General features: G+C 36.8%; 1 protein-coding gene across 1 annotated transcript in view; it reads right to left on the bottom strand.

Annotated features, from left to right (window-relative positions):
• LOC114458829 (cadherin-15-like) overlaps positions 1-23,871 on the bottom strand; it is a 28,929-nt gene that overhangs the window by 4,929 nt on the left and 129 nt on the right. Inside the window, exon 2 of the mRNA XM_028441209.1 lies at positions 23,432-23,676. Coding sequence (XP_028297010.1) covers positions 23,432-23,676 — 245 coding nt within the window. The remainder of the gene's footprint in view (positions 1-23,431; positions 23,677-23,871) is intronic.

The following is a 23,871-nucleotide window of genomic DNA, read 5'->3' as shown; positions in this document are numbered from 1 at the left end:
GTGTTGTTATCACTGAATTCAGCTTTAGTAGTAATCAGCACTCTCACACACACACACACACACACACACACGCACACACACACACACACACACACACACACACACACACACACACACACACACACACACACACACACACACACACACACACACACACACACACACACACACACACACACACACACACACACACACAGAACAACTAATCTGCGCTGTGTGACCTTTTCTAAAGTCTGCTACCAATCAACTCTTCCTTTGAGCCTTTTCACACTCACACCCACACACTCACTCTTCCAACTTTTCAACTGGTGAAATAGAGCCGAGACGCTAGTTAATAATTGATTAACTGTTACTTTGAGTCAAAGCCTTTTTCCTTATTTATTTTTATTTTTGTGCAGCGAGGATGGATGAGTCAGAAAACTCGTCAACCGTGAAGCTTATTAATTAATACACAGGCTGTTCAAATCCAATTAAGGCCAGTTCATCTGTGATCACTGTTTTTCCACATCTGTATCTGTATCACAGCTGGAGCTCAGCAGCTGCTCCATCATAGACAGAAGGAAGTCTATCTACCAATCAATTGATAACGTATCATCCCCGACAACTGTGTATGAGTGAAGCACTCAGGACGGATCAATACTCACTAACACTGATGTGAGGCTGATTCAGAAAACATTTAGTTTCACTTTTTTACGTTTATCTAAAGGTGTTTGATGAGAGAGAGAGGAAATAATCACATTTACAAAGAGACAAAACACGCCTGGCTTCCTGAGAGACAATGAGCAGGGAAAAAAATTCAGTTTATGATGGTTCATTGTGTATATACTGTACAGCAGAGTTTCTCAAACTGGGGTACGTGGCACTACAGGGGGTACTTGAGAGAGAGAGAGAGAGAGAGAGAGAGAGAGAGAGAGAGAGAGAGAGAGAGAGAGAGAGAGAGAGAGAGAAAAGAAGGAAAATTAACAAATGTAAGCATTAAAAAAAATGTGGTCTTATGTTTGTTTCTTAGTTCAAAATAATATTCATACTAAATATTACCAGAAATTCACAAAACGACAACAAAAACACCAAATAAGAGAAAAATATACTGAAGAATAAAAAGAACAACCAACAAAATACGCAAAATGACACCAAAAACACACAATAAAAAAATAAATACTTTACAATTACCAGCAACACACAAATCTACAACGAAGACACATTACTACAAATTACACAAACATAATAACGACACCGAAAACACACACACTGAGATAGAACAATTTAAATAATACCAAACACACACATCAACAAAATACACAAAATGACACAAGAAACACAAAATGATGTTGATTAGAACTGAAAATATAAAATGATAAAAAAAACTATAGAAATAAATTTATTCATGAGGCACTAAATACTGTTTCATTCACTTTATTCATTTACAAAATGAGATTCTATAGAATGTGCGTAATCACTCATTTATTCCATCATTATGATCTATAGATGTTTTTTCACATAATTCTGAGCAAAATGTGGGAAGTGGAGTCCAGTAGACGGTTTTTACTTCATTCTTTCTGTGATTTCTTGTGACGATTCAACACATTTCTGCTGTTTTTGGTAAAAGATGATTATTTTGTTGTTCTGTGTGTTGTGAGTCCTTTTTCTTTTTCTTTTGTATATTGTACATTTCTGTGTTACTTTTGATGTCAGATTTTTGTTGCTCTTTAATTTTACATGTTTTTCATTTGTGTAATTATTTAAATTATTTGGGGGCCACACAATTATAGCTCAAGGTTTGCATGTGTAATTTAATGCTTCTCTTACACAGATGACAACGTACACAGTGTAATCTGTGACCAACCAATGAACAACTCTTTTTTTCTTTCTCACACAGCAATTAAAAGCTCGGGATCGATGAGTGAAACAAACGAGACGCAGATGTGGAGTTGCTTTAAAGAGCGGTTCTATTTCACCGCATGAATCAATACCCTGATGCATTATGGGAAAATACAGCATCTAATATAGACTGGAGCAAACAAACAAAATAAGTGTGTTACTCTTTGGTTTATTGCACTGTGGTTTTATTCCTTTATGTGTTTACACTCCCTGCTCTGTAGTCCAGCGGTGTGTGTGTGTGTGTGTGTGTGTGTGTGTGTGTGTGTGTGCTCCACAGGGAAGAGAGCGTGTAAGCTCGGGGTCAGGGTGTGTAAGATGAATCTGCTGCGGTCAAACGCCTCTCCAAGGGCCACACGCAGCAGTGGAGGATTTGATTGGTGGATCTGATATCTGTGTGTGTGTGTGTGTGTGATCTGTTTATTTGTTTACACTGCCTCTAAGGTCCTGTGCTGACTTATACCATCGCTCTTTCTGTTGTTGTATAACTTCTCGTGCTCTCATGCTTCACTCTGACTGCGACCTTTTTCTTCTTCTATTGTCTCCTTCCTTCACCAAAACTCTTCTTTGGCCTCCAGATGCCTTCAAGAAACTATGAATATTTTCTGACCAATTTGAGCTCCTTTTTGCTTATTTCTTTACCATTTTTCTGCAACTGCACCAAACTTGCCCCAAATTTTTGTCACTTTTTCTTGCCATATTTTTCTCCCTTTAATGCATTTTGCTACATTTCTGCCACTTCATCACATTTCAAGACATTTTCTGCACATTTTTTCCACTTTCAAGACATGTTCAGCACTTATAAACCCTTTCCACCACTTTTTAATTATTGTCACTTTTAAGCTCTTTTCACCATATTTCATGCCTATTTTTTCCAATTTAACCACATTAATAATTTGTCATGCCCAATATTTGCCAGTTTAAACTAATTGTTCCAATATTAACACTTAACTGATTTTACTACTTTTTCTGTCCATTTTTGGCCACTTTAATCAAAATATTTGGTCACTTATGTCAGGTTGACTTTAGTCAAATAGCTTTATTTAGCATGCGTTTTAGATTTGGCGCTAAGGCTCTGTTCTGGGACCTCTCTGCCCTTCCCAGCAGTTGTGTGGAAAGCCCAAAGCGAAGGGAGCTCCCATTCGCGTTTCCATGAGCTCCATGGAGAGGCATAAGCAGAGAGAGCGGTCAGCAGGACCCCCTGGAGCAGAAGCACAGATGTTTAGATGGCAACAAAAGACAGTGTTTAATTAGACAGAAAAGGAAGAGGGAAGTATGTTGCCATGGTTTAAATGCAGCATTGAGACCAACTCTAACCAATGAGAAGCATACAACATGATCAGCTGGATGATTAACTGATTAGGAGATGTATGCTGTCAGTCGTTAACAGCTACTGACAGATGAAGGGGCGGGACTAGCTTGATTTCCGTGCCTGCCTGAACTAACACGATGCTCAATTTTTAACCCATTTTATTTCTGATTAAAACAATGATTTACTCCTTTAAGATGACTACATACAGTACTTTGGTGCTCTGTAATAATAATTACATAACAATGCTTGGAATGTTTAGCCGTTATTCTTCATCAGGACAAAGTCTCTGTGCTTTCCTCTCAGTTGTTCTTTATCTTTATCTCTTTATTCCCCCTTATAGGTGGTCCTGTCTACACATGACTGTTCGTCAATGTTCATGTCTGTGTTCAAACACCTTCAGCTACAGTGGGGGTCCCTGTTCTCTGGGGTTACGGGGTGAAAAGGTTGAGAAACCAGGGGTCCAAATGACTATGGATAATTCTGTCAAAATTAAAGTCACTGATGAAAAAGAGTGGCGTAAAAATAAAGCTTGTGTGTGTGCGTGTGTGTGTGTGTGCGCGTGTGTGTGTGTGTGTGTGTGTGTGATGGGATTTCCAGTCAGACGATTCATTTCCAAGCTGCCTTGCAATAATATCAGAATCCATAAGTACTTTAACTCCAGTCAATATTAGACTTTCCTCAATGGATGATTCTGTTTCACAACAGTCTGAATAACTCTGTCTTCTTTATTATTTCTGTTCCATAGTGACAGATGTATTTTATACTCCTTAGAATTATAATATTGGCTTTGGTAAAGTTATTATGACACAGAAGATTTTTCTCTATTCCTAAAAACTCATGGAGATGATTTATTTTAATCAGATGAAGACATCGTGTAGGCATCGGAGATCCAAGAATATTTGCTCTGAGAAAAAAAAAGTGACATTTTGAAAGTGCTGCACAAAAATTTGGTAACATTTTTATACACAAGGCTGACATTATGCTAACATTATCTGTCACTAGCATTAATAAGGTGTCATGAAGGCTGTCATTAAGTGTGCTAAATTATGACTCCTTTGGGGCTATGTTGGCATTTTATTGGTTAGGTGGAGAGATCTGGTGGGTTTAGGATTAAGGTTAGAGTTAGAGTTAGGTTAATGAAGGGCTTGGGTTAAGTTAACGAACGACCCCCCTTTATTTTGTTTTCATGTAACATAAAAATATAATTAAAGAGTTTAAAAAAAAAAAAAAAAAAAAAAAAACTCATTGACATTGTTGGTAAAAAGTTCTGCATTGCATTGTGGGATGTGGAGTTCTGTAGACAGATGCATAGTAGTGTTTTTGCATTTTCCACAAAAACTCTTTCCAATGCATTTTTGATGTTTTCACTGAAATTGGGAAATATTTTGGGGTTTACACAAAACGATGAAACTAAAAGAGCGTTCACACCGACGGACCTTAGAGTGTTTAAAATGTTTCCTCCTCGTTTGGTCTAGAGCGACGAGGTTCACTGTGAACACAACTGCTTTTGGAGCGGATAAAAAAACAAGAAGTATAGGCGATGAGGTAGAGCGCACGGCATTGTGGGTGATATCAGGAGAACCACGTGAAACAGGGAGAAAGAAGAAGTTTCACAGCATTCAAAGAGTTCTTCTATCCCCGTGGTTCACAGCATCGCCTTAGTTCAGGCAGGCATGGAAGTCAAGCTAGCCCCGCCCCATTAGCTGACAGTAGCCGTTAACAACTGACAGCATCCAACAGAAATCCAATATTAAATTTAGAAATTATTATAATGACTGTCATGACTCCCTGTACTGACAAAACTTCTCTGAACAGCAGCATTTTTCTTGGTACTCGACTCATATTATTGCACTGCTAATAAAGCTAATGGCTAACTCTGCTCATCTCATTTTAAGTGCATGACATCATACTACCTGATTGGATAATGTGGGACTTTGTTCAGAAACTCAGATTTAAGATTCAAATATTTTAAAACCAAGTGTTTCTATAGTTTTTTCTACAAAAAGCTCAATGGTTAGATAATGAGTTTGGAAGTGTTCAATGTTCACCAAAGGAAACTGTACAGAACAAATGATAAACAGATGAAATGTTCTAAATTAGATGAACTTTGATTACTTCATTATATTTTAGGGTGCTTTCACACAGACGGATCCTAGATCATTTAAAAGAAGCAAAGGATGTGTTTGCTCTGATAGTCCTCGTTTGGTCGGTGTGAACACAAACAATGTCCAGAGCGGATCAAACTGAAGAACTCTAGAGCGATTGTTTCTGCTGGTTTCTGAGCATTTCCAATAAAAGTCTAGATTGATTGGGTTAGCCGTGAACACAAACTGTGTGGACTAAAAACAGGAAGTATCGGGACGCAGAGCACACAGACCTGCAACAAACCACCAAATGCAGGACAACTGGTTACTGCTCCATTGTTGAATGTTACTGTTAGTTACTGTAACTAGTTACTGTAACCAGTTACTGTAACCAGTTGCATGAGATAACCAGTTACTGTAACTAGTTCTATGAGCTCACCAGTTACTGTAACTAGTTACTGTAACCAGTTCTCCTGCTTTTGGTGGTTTTAAAGCTCTGCTTCACACCGTCACTGGTTTTCCTGATTACCCACAATGCTGTGCATTCAACATCATATCCCATGCTTCCTGTTTCAGTCCGTGTTGCGTGCGCTTGTGTTCACAGTGAACCTAATCGCTCTAGACTTTGATTGGAAACGACAAAAACAATCAAACTGTAGAATTCTTCTGTTTGAAACTAGAACAAAAATGGAGTTTAACCAATCACTGTCCTTTTCTGGAGAAGCAATACTAGAAACCACAGAAAGAATGAAGTAAAAACACTATTAAATATCCCACAATGCAATGCACCAAACTTTAGCAACAATGTCAATAGGAGAGTGTTTACACAAATGTTTTTATTTTATTTATTGCTCTCTGAGGCCTACAACATGTTTTTATCTTATGAAATATTTCATCTCCAGCAGCTTTAAACTACGATAGTCTCTGTTAAACAACACGTGTAGTAAGGTAGGGTCACCAGACCCTTTCGTTTACTTTTCACGTCTTATGATTTTATAAATAGATGAAAATGTCCAGGTTTCCCAGGGACCCTGAACGCATCTGTGGGAACACGTTAATTTAAAAGGCCGTGACTTTGCTAATTTTTGCTCTATCGGAGAAATTCTACCAGTTTCTGAAAGCTAAGTAGTTACAGCTGATATGGTTCATTACGGTAATTTAACTCACATGATGAAATCATTGAAGATCCTGCTTTGTTTTGACAAAATCATCAGACACGCAGCAGAGAGAAAATAAAGACTGAAAGAGAACAAATACTCGTGGATTTAATTAAAATGTCAGCAGGAGAACCCTCCTGGATAATAAAGGAAGTTATGGTCAGTTAATTCTTGAATATTTATTGATTATCTAATGTTTTGTAAACCTTGAGGGTTTTTTGTTATAGTTTTAGTTTCTAGGGGAGATATTTCTCATTGTTTCAAAGAAAAAGATATTTTAAGGTTTGTATGAGATTTTTCAAGGACAGATTGTTGTAATCATAATGAAGGTGATTGACTTGAGTCACCGCTGATTACAGATTAAGTCTTTGTTATAGATAGAGAAATGTATTTTATATCTTACGGACAATAACAACTTATTCATCTTTTACCTCTACAATGTAGAGTCAAGAAAACGTTGAATACTGCTGGGTTTGGCCCAAAAATTCTCTTTTTTAAAAATCAAAATATAGTCACACTAAGTAAGAAAACACATAGTTTTCCATAAAATACACATTAGTTTGGTTTGATCACAGACTTGTCTAAAGATGCGTTTTAGGTGCAAAGCAGAGGTGAAAACACTTTATTTCTGGGAGAAAAAACCAAAGAAAACATCTGACAGAGACACATCAGAAGGTGCTTTAAGAAGGAGGAGGAGGTCTTTGACGTTAAAACCACTCTTCCACACTCTTGGGAAAGTAGGAAAAGATAAAACGATCTTTATCCGCAGCAGGCTAGTCTCATATATGAACTCAAAATGTGACAATTCTGCTTTTGAGTTTAAAATAGATCCGTCCAACATTTTCTTTTGTCAACTTTAAGTGTCAGAGCTGAGAGTCGCTTTAAAAAGTCCCTCACAAGCACAGCATCACACGTAAGGAGAAAGAAGTCACCACATGGACTTACTGTCAGTCATGATTTATGCTAACACAAGTATTCACTTAATGGAACAATTCTAATTACATTCAATTGAATTACAACACATTTTACCCTTGAGGGTTTTTTAAACTTTATTTACATTTTTATGTTACATGAACAACAATATAACAAAACAAAATAAAGGGGGGTCATTCGTTAACTTAACCCATGCCCTTCATTAACCTAACTCTAACCCTAATCTTAATCCTAACCCTAATTCTTAACCCTAACCCCACCAGATCTCTCCACCTAACCAATAAAATGCCAACATAGCTCCAAAGGTGTCATAATTTAGCACACTTAATGACAGCTTTCATGACACCTTATTAATGCTAATGACAGATAATGTTAGCGTAATGTCAGCCTTATGTACAAATCTCCGATGCCTACACGATGTCTTCATCTGATTAAAATAAATCATCTCCATGAGTTTTTAGGAATAGAGAAAAATCTTCTGTGTCATAATAACTTTACCAAAGCCAATATAATAATTCTAAGGAGTATAAAATAACACATCTGTCACTATGGAACAGAAATAATAATAATAAATAAGAGTTATTCAGACTGTTGTGAAACAGAATCATCCATTGAGGAAAGTCTAATATTGACTGGAGTTAAAGTACACACACACACACACACACACACACACACACACACACACACACACACACACACACACACACACACACACACACACACACACACACACACACACACATACACACACACACACACACACGCACACACACACATACGCACACACACAGAGAACACTGAATGGGGTCAAATTGACCCCAATAATAGTAAGAGGATTAAAAAATTTTTTTTTACTTTTACTCTTTTTTTTTTGCGATAAATATCTGTACTTTCTACTCCTTTTTTTACAAATTGTATCTATAATAAGTGCTGAATTCTCTATGTGTTCAAAGTTAACAGATTTAACTTGTTTCCATGTTCCAGTTTTCTACAAGTTATTAAAAAATAAATATATTCAATTTGTTGTTTTAAAAACCCTGTCTTATTATTGAAGGGACATTATGTACTTTTTTAGTACATTTAGTAACATGTACATTTTTAACTTTTACACAAGTACAGGAGCAACTTCAGTAATTTTATTTTAACCAAAGCAATTTTTTTTTATTCAAGTGTCTATAGTTTTACTTGAGTAGTGAAGACGAGTACTTTTGCCACCTCTGGTGAATGTTTGGTTCCCTTTATTTCTTATTTCTGAATCCAAGTATGTCTGACTACGTTTTGCTATAAATACTATAAACAACAACTGTAGAACAAAATGATGGAATAAATGAGTGATAACACACATTTTAAAAAAAACATTTTGTAAATTAGTGGAAAGAAACAGTATTTAGTGCCTCCTGAATAGATTTATTTCTATAGTTTTTATTATTTCTAATCATCACTCGCCTGGTGTGACCCTAGTATTTTCAGTTCATGTTCTAATCAAGATCATTACTATAGTCACTATTATGACTGTAATTTCTTACTAAAACTAAACATAAAACCCATATTTGTAATGCTATTATGTGTTAATGTTCCACTCTCTCTCTGAAGCACCCCCTGCAGTGCAGTGGCGTACCCCTGTTTGAGAAACACTGTTCTCGAGGACTGGTTTCTCTCCCACTGAGTTTGTGTCCGATTAGCTTCCTGATACTTTGTTTTTCCTGCGTTGTTTTTCTGCCTCTGTCATTATTTCTCTCGTCACATCTACCAGGTCATCATTGTTAAATTGTTTTGTTCCAGCCTGTTACTTCACTCTGTGCTCGTCCTCATTATGCATCCACTTTACTCCAGACGAGCTGCTTCATAGTGAGCGAGCGCCAGACACAGTGACACAGTCTGTGTGTGTGTGTGTGTGTGTGTGTGTGTGTGTGTGTGTGTGTGTGTGTGTGTGTGTGTGTGTGTGTGTGTGTGTGTGTGAGAGAGAGAGAGAGAGAGAGAGGTAGAACAAAACACTGCTGCATTTTTTTGAAAGCATGATATAAAGGAAGTGAGAAATGGTTCTTGTGGACTCCAGAATTGGTAGCAGGGGTGTTTTTAGCACATTTTGATGATATACCCATGGTGACAATTTTCACAATTTATAAAAAACACATAAATATCAAATAGTAGGAAACTTCTGAGAAACACACTCAGCGGGGGAATTCTGTTGAGAATCAGAATTAGAAAGAATTTCAATCTCCAGGCACAGTTTAAAACAGCACAAGGAAATTAACTAGGCAGTTGGTGAGAAGAACATGAGCACCAACACACCGAGGCAGCCATCTGCGGCACCATCATGTTTGAGTGAAAAATGGGAAAACAGGAGGAGAGTAGAGGGGAAAAAAGGCGGGTTCTAAACTATGTACCCTTAGGGCAACACAGTGTAGGACTAGGAAGAAACTCCTCAGCACATAAGCACAAAACTCACAATCACGACAACATTCTAGGAGAGCGCGTCCTCCTCCTCCTGGTGGTGGGGAAGAGGAGCAGGGGGCGGAGCATCAGCCGACACAAACATCCTGGAGAACAGATAAACCGGCCTTGAACGGCTGGCTGTAGGGAGTCAACCATGTTATAGCTCTATGTAGAGTTCTACACACATGTAGTTAACAATTATTAAAATATGTTTCATATCAAGCTTTCCCACATTTTACCATTAAAAAAATTGAAATTGAATGAAAAAAGGCTCAGATGCCCACACCAAAAACATTAAAACCTATATTTTTATTGATTAGGAAGCCTGACAATGTAATCAATAGATAGCAAATATATGAGATGATAGATAATTGTATTTTACAGCTGATCTAGGAGCTGTTATCATTAGAGATGCTAACAGAAAGCTAACACAAGAGGAGGGTTAACTTGTATTAGGTTATTTTTTTCTGGCTCAGTAATTGGGATTAATTGTACTTGAATTTTAGTAATTGAGAATGTAATTGTAATTAACTTTCTGAGGATAAAATTTTTTAATTTCATTGTAATTGGAAAAAAATACTGGTCACTGTAATCATAACTGAATTGTAATTGAACATTGATAATTGAAAACGTAACTGTAAATTAAAAATGTAATTGACCCCAACCCTAGTTTACAAACTCCAGTACAGTAGGTGGCGATATGCACCTGTTCAAGTGGGTTGCAACCTGCCAATAACCAAGAAAGATAAAATAAAAAAAGAAGATTAATGATGTTATAGAAAATCTTGTGCAAAATTATTCCCAAAACAAATTCTTATTTTGTCACTTTTTGTCATCTGACGGTCAAAATAGACCCAAATAATTGGTTTGTTGAAGATGTGTCTCATTATTGTTGACATTTTGGTACCAAATGTGACATAAACAAATGTTTTGAAGAAAATATATTTGACAATTATGTGTTTTTGATAAATCGCAAAAATCTTCCTCAGGGTTTATCACTAAAATGCTTTTAAAAACACACCTGTCACCAATTCTGCAGACACAAGAATACGTTTCTTATACGGCTGTTAATGTGCTGATTGGATTATTTATGTAATCCTACTCTTTCTCTCCTTCAGACACTTTGAATTTAACATTCATGATGTAATCAGGCTCTGTTTGAGGAGATTCCTCTTTTTATGTCTTATATACTGTAAGTGTTTCTGAAGAGTGGCAGCTTTTCATTAGATACATGACCAGGTCACGTTCTGTTCATACAGTCATCAGATACAGAAACATTCTTCCTGGTCAAAATATTCACATGTTCCTGTTACATCATGAGCATCAGAATAATATCAATCATTTGGGGGAATTTTTTTGTTGAATGAAACGTACTTAGTTGAGTTTTATAAGAAGTGCTTGTTTAACAGATTTTAAATACAGGCCAATATAATCCATTTAATAATGTTTTTGTTGCTGATATCGGACAGATATCCAATATCCATGGAAGAGGATTAGGGCCAAGGTTTAATATTTTTATCATTATTATTAATGTTCTGAGAAAAAAGTCAGAATTCTGAGATTAAAGTAAGAATTTTGAGGAAAAAAGTCAGAACTCAGAGTCAAAAGTTAGATTAAGGTCAGAATTCTGGGAATAATCCCCCAAAAACGGTAAATTACAGAAGTTGAAAGAAATAAAAAGCCAACACAAAACACAAAATAACTCCAAAAATACTCAAAATAAGAAAATAACCTCCATTCAACGCTGTTTTGGTGCCATGTATTACGTTTAATCTGATTGGTTGGCTATGGCTTTGATTGTTGTCTGGTCATTTCATTTTTTTTTCGTAGTTTCATAATGTCTGTTGAATATTTTAAAGGGGACATGTTATGAAAATACCACTTTTGCAGTTTTTTGATCACATATGAGGTAACTTGAGTGTCCACCAACACAAAAGGTGAAATAAAACCATCCAGTTGTTTATTTGTGGTCTTTGTACGTCTTATAACAGAGAAAATTACTCTGTTTAAAATTTTGCACATTTGTGACATCACAAATGAAATACCCTCCCCTCCGCTGGTAACTCCACCTATGGACTCCACCCCCAACCTGATGAAAATTTTTGCAGAAGTCCACCATTGTTTTTAATGCTAGCGAAGGACTGATGGCTACCGGTAAAACTAAATACAGAACTTTCCTGCCGCCGATGCCACGCCTCCACAGTGAACGCACACTGTGGTGTCAGCACTATTAGTTCATGGGGAGGTGTACCCCGCTCTGTGGTTCGGCGCATTGACGAACCTGTTTTATTGCTTCGTATTGTTGATCTGACGTGTTTGTGACACAATGCGATGCAGCAGTTGGAGAGAACAAATGATTATCATATTTAATGCACTATTCCTGTAGTTAGAAGAGCAGAGGAGGAGAAAGTGAGCTTGAATGACTGCTGCTGCTGCGAGACCCTGAAACGTACTGTTTTACTGTAATGTGAAGTTTTTTAACTGAAAACAATAACAATGTGTGGATGGCAAAAATAAAATGGCTCTGGTGATCACTGACCACCCTGTAAAAGAGCGAGACATGAAGTGAGTCAGCGTCTGTAGACACGCCCACTCATGAATATGCATAAGTAGGCCCCAAAACGGCCCCATTTCAGAACGGTTCAGAAAGTGACTTTTCAGAGGGTAAAACTCTAGAAAACAGGCAAGTTTATGAAAATAAACTCAAATACTATTTTGTTAGGGTTTTTAGAACAAATGGAGATTGGTGAAAAATAGCATGATGTGTCCCCTTTAAAACAAAAAATAATCATTTACTCATCAACGTTCGGTGTAAGAAAGTAACAAATGACTTCTTTTAAAATGTATTTAAGTACAAGTAAAATTTCTGATTTAGAAATATACTCAAATGAGTACAAGTACGCATAAAAGCTACAAAATTACAGTAATGTGAGTACTTTTTACACATTTGTCTGATTCACACATTCCACTTCTTACCGATTAGTGAACATTTACATATGCTCAGTATTTAGTAACTGAAATGCAGGCCGTGATCCTTTAACGATAAAAATTTTCATTTACATCTCACACAGTATAAATAGACTCATTATGAGTTGTTCACCCTCTCACCCTAAAGCTCAGCTCTGTTCTAATGAGATATAATCCCATGTATGTTTAAATAACGTATGTCTGTGCTCTTTACTCTGGAGTAATGGAACGGTAAACAAGCGCGACCTTGGAATGTGTGTGTGTGTGTGTGTGTGTGTGTGTGTTAATCAATGCAACAGTTGCTGCACAGACTTAATTCCTGGGGGAGGATATGATCATTACGTAGCCAAGGCTCAGCTTATTTACATAGTAGAGGTCATTCTAAATAAAAAAGGAGCAGAAATAATTAAAAAGTAACTAAAGCGATGGTGTTGGCTGACCTGTCACTACAGGGGAAATTCAAAAAATAAATCTTAAATTATGGGCGTGGCTCCTTAAGCAGTTAATACACGCCCACTCTATACTATGAAATCTCCAAGATATAAATGTCACACTCTGTACAATACACTACAAACTCAGTGAGTATATATTGTCTACTATATGCTATATGTATATCTTTAATGTATTTCTGCTACATTTCTCCCATTTCTGACACTTTTTCATCAAATTTCAATTCCTTTTCTGCACATTTTTCTACTTTCCAGACATGTTCATCACTTATAAACCCTTTCCACCACTTTTTCACCTAATGTCACATATGTTGACCAGATATTGTCACTTTTAACCTCTTTTCACCATATTTCATGATTATTTTTTGCCAATTTAACCACATTCACCATTTGTCATGCTCATTAGTTGCCAGTTCAAACTAACTGTTTGTACATTTTAAACTACATTACCTCCACCCCACCTCCACCCCGCCTCCCCCCATTTCTGCCACTTTTAGGCCAATATTGACTCTTCGAACCCTTTTTACCACTTTTTTTGGCCATTTTTGATAAGCAACTTATAACTATTTTACCACCTTTTACACCAAACTCACCAAATATTAACCTATTTCCATCACTTTTTCCTGTCAAATGTTTGCTCCTTTTATTGCATTTTTGCTACATTACTCTCATTTCTTCACACTCAAATTTCAATATCTTTTCTGCACATTTTTTTCAACTTTCAAGTCATTTTCCACCACTTTTCCACCTAATGTTGCAAATATTGACCAATTATTGTCACTTTTAACCTCTTTTCACCATATTTCATGCTTATTTTTGCCAATTGAACCACATTCATGATTTGTCATGCCCATTAAACCAAATTTTACAACTTTTACACCAATATTGACACTTTGAACCTTTTTTTACCACTTTTTCTGTCTATTTTTGCTCACTCTAATTGCAACATTTAACCAATATGTGGTTTTTAAAATCCCATTTCATTACCTTTTCTCCCATTTTTGGTCACTTTTAACTATTTTATTCCTGATTAAAACCAGGATTTCCATCTTTAAGATGAATATAATAATCATAAACATTCCTGGATAACAGTGGATATTATTCAGATGAATAAATAAATGTGGTTATCACAGATTCATGGACACAGAATAATGGACCATCATTTTACTGACTTTATGGATGGACCCCAAAAATCTCTCCCCTTTATTCCCCCTTATAGATGGTCCTGTCTCCACATGACTGTTCTTCAATGTTTGGTATCTGGAACCTTTATTTTGGGGGTCGCAGGCTGAAAAAGTTTAGAACCACTGTTCTAAATTAAGATATTCAAAGTTCCCTGTGAAATCCAGTTGTTTCCATATATTTCTAGAATCTATCCTGACTCCCCTGGACAGGACGTGAAAAGAGGAAAAGTCCAGGTAAAAGCAGACACGTGGTCACCCTAGGTTTGACAAAACTCAGACACATGTAAGTTCAAAGGATCAAATGTAGACATATTTCTGTGTCACATTAATATTCAAGCAACATGTTTAATTCAGAAGCCTGGGCCATGAAGTATTAATACTGAGGGGCAATAGCTGGTTACACAGAGACTTTGTGTCTCTGTGCTGATGTTTTCTGTGAGTGTCAGTGGGTCACCTTAGCTCACGTGTGTCAAACTCAAGGTCCAGGGGCCAAAACTGAACCTTTAGTTTAGACCATCCATTTCAGCCTTCAGGAGAAAGTTAAAAAGAAAGAATAAACATAAAACAATGTCTAAATTATTACCAAATAATCAGTTCAAATAATGTAATAAATTCAATTAAACTATAATAATTGGGTGATCTCAATGTTCCCCTGCTTTTATTACATGGCTGTAGTCATTTTAAATCTCAAATTGTTTAAAGAATTCAATTTTCCTTAAATTATTTCACATTATTTCCCCAAATTAAATAAAAAATTGGTCACAAAATGAATGAAATTTAAAAGACAAGATCTATCACTTATTGCCTGAATATTGTAGGTGCATTACATACTTTATGTATCATTTATACATCTTTTAAAGTACAAACTTGGGGACATGAATGTTAAAAAATCAAACGACTTCGTATTCGGCTCCTGAACTAAACAGAGTTTGACACCCCTGCATTAGCTGATCCATCACCATCATCTCACGCTGGAACAACACAATCACCAAAAAATCACACCAGAGAATTAGAATCTGCTGTAAGAAGAAGAAACGCTAAAGTAGCTGCTACATATGAGCTAATGCTAATGGCTAATCCACTCTCCTAAACATTAAACCACCTGTGACACGTGAGAGAGTTCAGCTAAAGCATCGTATAGGAACTAACTAGTAGGGATTTGTGCCAAATTTGGTACTTTCTTAGGTAGAGTTCCTTCCGTACTACCTGGTACTGATTCATGTGAAATCAAACGGTGCCATGTTTGGGTACCTGAACGCATCCTTGTGACTGTGAGAGAGTGGAAGAGAAGGCAAAATCCTGTGTAGTACCTGAACACAACATTGCACACACAAGCGTAATGACTCTGGGTTCACGACAGCTGATAGAAAGAAGTCCAAAGTGCGGCTCCGCTTTTTAAACCAACCGAACCCCCCGCTCCACACAGAAACATGACAATCCCATTACCTCGCAGCTTCACAGGCTGAATAAAGTAAACAGGCTCCTCCCACACACGGTTCTTAGAATTAACAGGATTAGAACCAACTAAACTCTGGCACTAGCACTGAATGAAATATTGGTTCTTTTGGTGGAAAATTGGTTGCTTCTCTCAAATGCAAGTGAAATACTTGCAACATAGAATCATGTCACATAAAGCTGCTTTTTAATTTGTACATTATTATTAAAAAAACAAAAACAAAAAACAGCGCAGTGGTTTTTAATGATGAAGAAGTTTGTTATTGATATTAATATTATGAGGAATAAATATGGTAAATTGGAACATTTTATGATTTTATTATTTACCATTTATTATCACACAAAAGTATCAAAAAATGGTAGCGTTGAGTACTGATACTGAGTATCGCTTTAAATGTGAAAGGTACCCATCCCTATCAATCAATCAATCAATCAATCAATCAATCAATCAATCAATCAATCAATCAATCAATCAAACTATTTCTACAGCAGTTTTCTTACAAAAGTTAAAATTTATTTAAAATGATTTTAAAAAAAGCTTTAGAGACTAATGCACACAGAAATAATTTAATAAGATTATTAAAAAGATGGTAAAATAAGAAAATAGTCCGAAATAAAAACAAAGCAGAAAAGGAAGGAATTTGTAAACATATAAAACATAAAATTAAGCATAAAAAAACAACTCATTAAGCACTCCATAACAGCCAGATGGAATAAATATGTTTTTAGCTTACGTTTAAAAATGGTGATACTCTCGGCTCCTCCTACAACACCTCTCAGACTGTTCCACCCTCATGGAGAATAAAAACTGAAGAGTCTCCAAACGTTGTATTTTTTACTCTTTGAAACAGTTAAAAGATCAGTACTAGAGGTTCTGAGGGTCCGTCTGGGTTCAGAAACTAAAACCATCTGTGATAGGTCATCGGGACGTGTGGGGCTTTATAAACTAATAAAATAACTTATTAGGTTAAACTAAAGGGACACAGACCATGAACATGATTAAAGGAACTCAGACCAAGAAAAGACCCATGTTGCTGTTCTTATGATATTTATGCACTCTTGTTTTATTATTCTATTGTGTTGCACTTGTACTTTTACTACAACTCTGTACAGCACTTTGTGATTTTATCTGTAAAAAGCGCTTTATAAATAAACTACTTACTTACGTACATACATGGAACAACCCTGGAACCAACAACCTTTTATCTCAGCATCTCATCGGTCACATTTAAAACATTTTTACTCTCATAAAAACTTTTTTTTTTAAATGTTAAACTGCTCTGAGTTTAATTAAGCATTTGCACTTTTTTTTTATCTCGACACATTTTATTTACAAATGTTATCTATAATGAGCGCTAAATTCTCCATGTGGTCAAAGGTAACATATTTAACTTGTTTCCGTGTACCAGTTTTCTACAAGTTCTTAAAAAAATTAAATATATGGAATTTGCTGGTTTAAAACCCTGTTTTATTATTTGTTTTACTTTTAGTAGCATTTACTTTTTGATTTTTACTCACGTCGGGGAGCAACTTTAATACCTTTACTTTTACATTTTTTATTCAAGTATCTATACGTTTACTTGAGCACTGAACACTCGTACTTTTGCCACCTCTGCTGTTCATTAGCAGTAGACAAACCTTCCATGTTGCTACTTAAATTTCATAAAGGACGGCTTGACCGATTGAGCACGGCGTGCCTCGACCATTTAAAGCCACTAGAAACACCCTGAGAACATTGATCATCTGACTTTCTGCAGGTTTGGGTAAACAGCAGCGCGTCGGCCTACAAATCAAGTCATTAACGCTGAAAATAAAACCAAATCACGTCAGGATCAAGGTCGGGTGTCACACTTGTCACACGACACATTTTAAAGAAAAGGCAAGAAGACGCAAACGAGGAATGATGGTCTGTGTGTGGATGTGGAATCAGAAATGAGACGCGCGCACACACACACACACACACAGACGATGTCTTCTCTTGGTTCTGTTCAGCTCAGGCTGTTGTTCTGAGTCCCTGTGATCCACATTCTGTTGCCATTCTTTGCTCTTCCTCACGTTCCTCATTCTGTTTCCCTTTCATTGTCCTCAATTAAACAAAAGATACGTGTCAGTGCGCTGACGATTCTCTGTGAACAACGCCGCCTGAGGCTCTGTCTCCACTGAGCATCCTTTAGGAATAGTAAACACAGCCCACGGTAGAAGCATGGGATGAATATTCAGAGCTCCACATGAAACTGTGGATTTTAAAAGGAGAAAAATAAAGGACATCTGTCTTCTAGAGCTGCTCCTGAACTACATGGAGGAGACGTTTCTGTCCATCACACATCACAGAGTTGGATGTAAATTAAAGGAGCTCAGAAGATAACTCCATCTGTTGTTTTGTAAGCCAACATTAGCCACACTATAACACAGTTTGGTAACAGTTTACTTAAAGTTTTAGCCATAAAGGCTGACATTACATGACACGACACCTGTCATTAGCATAAATAAGGTCCCATGAAGGCTGTCATTAAGTGTCGTTCGTTACCCTAATCCTACCTAGCCCCACTAGATCCCTCCTCCTAACCTAAAAAAGGCCAACATAGCTCCAAAGGTGTCATAAACTAGCAAACAACACTTAATAACAGCCTTCATGACACCTTATTAATGCTAATAACAGATAATGTCAGCCTTATGTATAAAACTGTTGACCCACAGTTGTTCCTCCCAAACGGTTGTGTATGTTGCACACTGTGCACCCCCCTCTCAATAATCAAAGAATGAATCAATCAAAAATCAACAAAATAAGTAAAAAATGTTACTGAAAAGGTCAAAAATATGATTCTTCTTCTTCAAAACCAAAAAAAAATCACAACAAAAATGTGCAAACACACTTTAAAACAGTAAAGTCATTTAAAACCATTAAATTGCCTTGAAATGTTTCTATACAAATACATTGGCCTTGGCATAACTATAACAGGTCTCCTCTGTTCATGTCAGCATTAGAATATAGACCAATGAGAGCTTTGTGTGCTATTTTTGTGTCTTTTTTCTGTAATTCTGTACATTTTTTGGAGTGCTTTTGTGTATTTCTGCTGTTTTATGGAATTTTTCTGTCATTTTTTGTGTTTATTTTGGCGCCGCACACAATTCAACCCAATTAATTGAATTGAACATGCACAGTTTTTAGTTTAAAGTTATCCTCAAATCAAGCACCAGTGTTGGAAGTCATGGCAACATAAAGCTGTGCTCGTCTAAGCTGTTATTCAATTTTAATCAGATACATCACAATGATTGATTATAGTGGGTAACATGTCTTTGTTGTCATTGTGTTGATGTTACAATAAAATCTGAATGCTGATCCATGGTGTGTAGACAAAAACTGGACAATTTAAATATCAGATCAACCAATCGAAGGCACTGGGAGGATAACATGAATAGTTTAGATATAAGTGTAAAAATACCTGAGAAAGAGTAACGTGTCCAATGTAAAGGTAGTGTGTGGGTTTTTTTTGCTGATCACTAGCAGAACAAATCAATACCGGGACAAAAGCTGGTGGGTCGGGACCTCAAAGTGGGTAGTGGACCTGTACTGGGTGGGTCACAGACAGCTGGTCAAAATAAATAAATACTGTTATGGCAATTATTATATTCATCATCATATCATCAAATGTGTGTTCAGGTGTACATTTTGTCATGTTTTAATACATGATGACTCCATTACTCTTTGCACTTTTGAACAGCTGAATCATGTTAGATTAAACAGTACAGATCGTATTGTATCCACAGTGCAACACAGAGTCTATCAAGGACAGATAACAGTGGCGCCCAACCTTCCTCATAATATACACGTCTTCATCATCCTCAAACGTTTCCACTGTTGGGCATCTGACCCCCTCCTCTCCTCACCTCAGGGTGGAACTTTTTCTGTTATCTGTATAAAAGCTTAAGCTGTGAAACTGTTAGTTAGAGTGGGTCTTGCCTTTTTGCTCTGCCAGGAGCCTTTTGCACTCCTTGTTGGGGGGCTGCCTTTCATTCTTACAGGATGGAAGCTTCTTTTGTACTCCTTTTTAATTTAGTTTTATAATAAATCTTTTTTTTTATAAAATCATCATGTTTCGACTGGACTCCATCATTCAACCAGAGCATAAATCATGTCTCCAAATGAGGTCAACCGCAAATTTGCCGTGACAATACTTAATGTTTTTTGTAATGTGTTGGACTCGTCTTTTATTTTGAACAATACTTTTATTTCCACAGGTTTGCTGTGAAATGCATGTTGCACAAGAAAATATCCAGATTTATGTTTTAAATAAAATTATATATGTGAGTTTTCAACAGCTATTTCTGAAAAACTAAATTTGTTTGGTTGAATTCTAAAAAAAAAAAAGTGGGTCACTACTATTTAATGTGGGTCCCAGGGTGAGACCAGTTGAGAACCCCTGCTTTAGACCCAATAAAGCTCATGATAAGATTGTTTTATAACGTACACATACACAAATATTACTGGCTTTTTCTACACATGGTTATGACATTTTAAACAAACAAACCAAGAGAACAAGAGAACGTTTGGCTGACTGTCCCCAACACAAATTCGAAGTTCAGCACCACAGATGACACCCACTTTAACTGTTTCATCCAATCAGAGCGCAGCAGGCTTCTGGATCCATTGATAGAACGTTGAATAAAATCAACACAACGGCCCACGTGTTCACATACAAACCAAACAAATACATATAAAGTAATAAAGCTACTCACAGCTACAGTATTTAAGGGGAATATGATGAGCAGTTTGTTTGCAAACTTGTCTACGATGCGTTTCTCACTTTTCTTGGAAAAGTGAAATAATAAAAGCTGTGACTTTTGTCAGATTAGCCCAGTAGACGTTCCTCACCTTTTCTAACTGTATAACAAGCACGCCATCCTCCTGCTAATCTCACCTGAGTATAAACGCTGCTACAATGAGGAGGTAATCAGGATGGAATGGAAGTGTGATGATAATAATGCTGGATATTATTAGGTTTTTTCTCAGGCTTGGTGTGATAACGTCATCCCTCAGTGATCCTCACAGGCTATAACACGACAACACATCAACATCAACACATGGAAGAAATCAGTGAAACATCTGGTGAGTTTATCTCCTTCAGAGAGTGAGAAACACGACCAATTAAAAGCTTTGTGGTAAGTTTTTCACACTTCATCATCACTGTTTTCCTGAACAGTAGAAACACTTTTCTAATTTCATGTCAACTGTCAGGATGCTGTTATTTCCTCACCTCTGAAAAGGTCCATCTGAAATCCAAATGCTTACCTGCTAACCTAAATGTAAAAGCTCTTATTTCTAACATCTGTGTCTTTTTAAATCCAAGAGGATAAACATCGTTTAGCTTTGTCTGAGGGTTGAGGTTTTTCCAGCTCAGTCTGTCGTTCAGTTTAGCATTTATCAGCAAAACCACAGTATATTAAATGTGTTTATTTTATTTATTCAACCTTTATTTAACCACATCAGAAACATGGTTGTTATTGCTTCCATGTGAAGTTGGATCATTCTTGATTTAAGTCTAAGAGTTTTCTTTGTTTTTATTCCCTCCCTGACTTCAGAGGTTATTTTATCAGGTCATTATAAGTTAGTCCTGCAAAATGATTGTTTTTAATTTGAAAAGCTTAAGTTGCTTAAATCAGAGGTGGGAACAAGTTAGCCTGGAATCCATCCTAATTTCCTTGTATTATTCATACAGGCGATTAGTCTGGAAGCTCACCAGTGTTTGAGTTCTGGGGGCTGAGGGGGCGGAGTAAGCACACGCAGAGTAACCAATCAAATGAAGAGTGGACGTGACGACCATAGCGCGCCAAGCAGACTTATGGTTTTAAAACCTCTTCTTGTTGTGGTTTCAACAATATATCCATATATAACAATATATATAAATATAACAATATATCTAAATATAACAATATATCTAAATACAACAATATAGATAAATATAACAATATATTCATATATAACAATATATCTAAATATAACAATATATATAAATATAACAATATATCTAAATACAACAATATATATAAATATAACAATATATTCATATATAACAATATATCTAAATAAAACAATATATCCATATATAACAATATATCCATATATAATGATATATCCATATATAACAATATATCCATATATAATGATATATCCAGGTCTTATAAAACAGAACAGCAGCTCTGAACACGTTCTTCGTGGCGGGCGCCATGTTTGTTTTGACACTGCTTGATGCAGAATATATGACGTTCTTTCTGTACGACTCTGATTGGATCAGTTTCTTTCCAACCAAAGAAGCTACCTCGGCCCCCAGCGGCCCCTGGGCCAGATCCAGCACGCACCGACCCTGACACCACTTCATTACGTGGAAACAAGTGTGATACATTGATTGTGTTTGTTGTGTGACTGCAGTCTACCTTAGAGCTGCCATCGCGGTCCCCCTGCATCCTCGTATGATGCGTTAAAAACAGCTGATCGCACCGTGTTTGTTCTCCATCCTCGCGGGGACAGAGCGATGACACGGCCGGGTCGGAGACTTTTATTTTGTAAGTCGATTTTTAGTAGACGTTATACTGCTTCCAAAAAAATGTGTGATCTGCCTCCAGCGGCTCATATAAGACTCTACCGCCATTTTCAGACTCAGGAGGTCCAGATCTATCCTCTGATACCAGGTTACGGCACAACCTGAATGGGAAGTTATCACGTGTAAGAAAGCAGGAAGTAGAAGTTGATGTGCCTGTACTACGCCCGCTAGCTGGCTCCAGTGCTACACTGGTGCTACACTGGTGCCCGCGAGTGCCGGATAAAATATCCAGATTGAAGATATATCGGGTTTACTATTTCGGCGATATAAAAAATTACAATATCGCCTAAATCAATAGCTGTTTTTGTATCAAAATGTTTTAGGAGTCACTGCTTTCTCTCCTTCTCAGAACAGCATGAAAAGCTCAGTTTAATGGATTTCTGATTGTGTCCTAACCTAGATCTACCACCAAACAAGCCACAGTGCAGAACTCACTCACACGTGCTGTCCCTTAGAGGAGCAAAAGTGGCACATATTGTGCAGCTGTTTGTTACTAAATGAGTCTTTGTGGCATTTTGTATCAGCCATTTTAACCCAGAATTGTCTTTCTGGTCAGACTTCATCCTAATTAAAATTATCAAGATTAATATTGTATATCGCCAATTTGAGAAAAATATTGAGCTCTGAGTTTTGGACCATATTGCCCAGCCCTAGTGCCCACACTGAAGGCCTGAGGGCAGATTTTAGATACACATGATGGCTGAATATGATTGGATAAAAACTATCCTAAATCTCAACCTGAGGAATAATTTAATACATATTTGTGGAAAAATATCCCATGATGTAATGTATATTCTGCTGCTGTTTAGCCAGAGAAGGTCTTGCTGACTGTCCACCACTGATGTTGACAGACTAAATGACATTTAATAAAATAACAGATTATCAGCCTGAAGCCTTGGAGTTTTACTGAGACATAAACCACAGTCTGTTCACATGAAACGTTGTTAAAAAGCAAACAGAGAAGAAGAGGCGCTGGTTACCGAGTAGAGCCATGAAGCAGATACAGATGGCGAACAGTGAGCTGAAGCTGAGGCCGACGGCCTCCCTGTACACGGCCAGCGTGGTCTCACAGTGACGTCCTCTGAAGCCTTCAGGGCAGTGACAGGTGAACTTAGAGGGCGACTGGGCCACACACGTGCCTCTGTGACAGGGACGGGTCGCACACAGCGTGTACACGCACGACTTCTTAGTGCCGTTAACACGGATCATGTGACCTGCAGGGCATCTGTGGAGGAAAGGAAAAAAAAACACAATTAATAATCAGCTGCTCAGATCTACAAAAGCACACACACAAAAGAGCATTATCTGTAGAAAATAAGGTAATATAATGCTTCATTATTTAATTTAGACTTATATTTAAGCACATTTTAAAGTGATTTTTTTTTCTTCTTTTTTGATACATATCAATTTACTGCTTTTC

Source organism: Gouania willdenowi, chromosome 3, assembly GCF_900634775.1.
Source record: "Gouania willdenowi chromosome 3, fGouWil2.1, whole genome shotgun sequence".
NCBI lineage: Eukaryota > Metazoa > Chordata > Actinopteri > Blenniiformes > Gobiesocidae > Gouania > Gouania willdenowi.
This window is presented reverse-complemented; position numbering and strand designations above follow the sequence as displayed.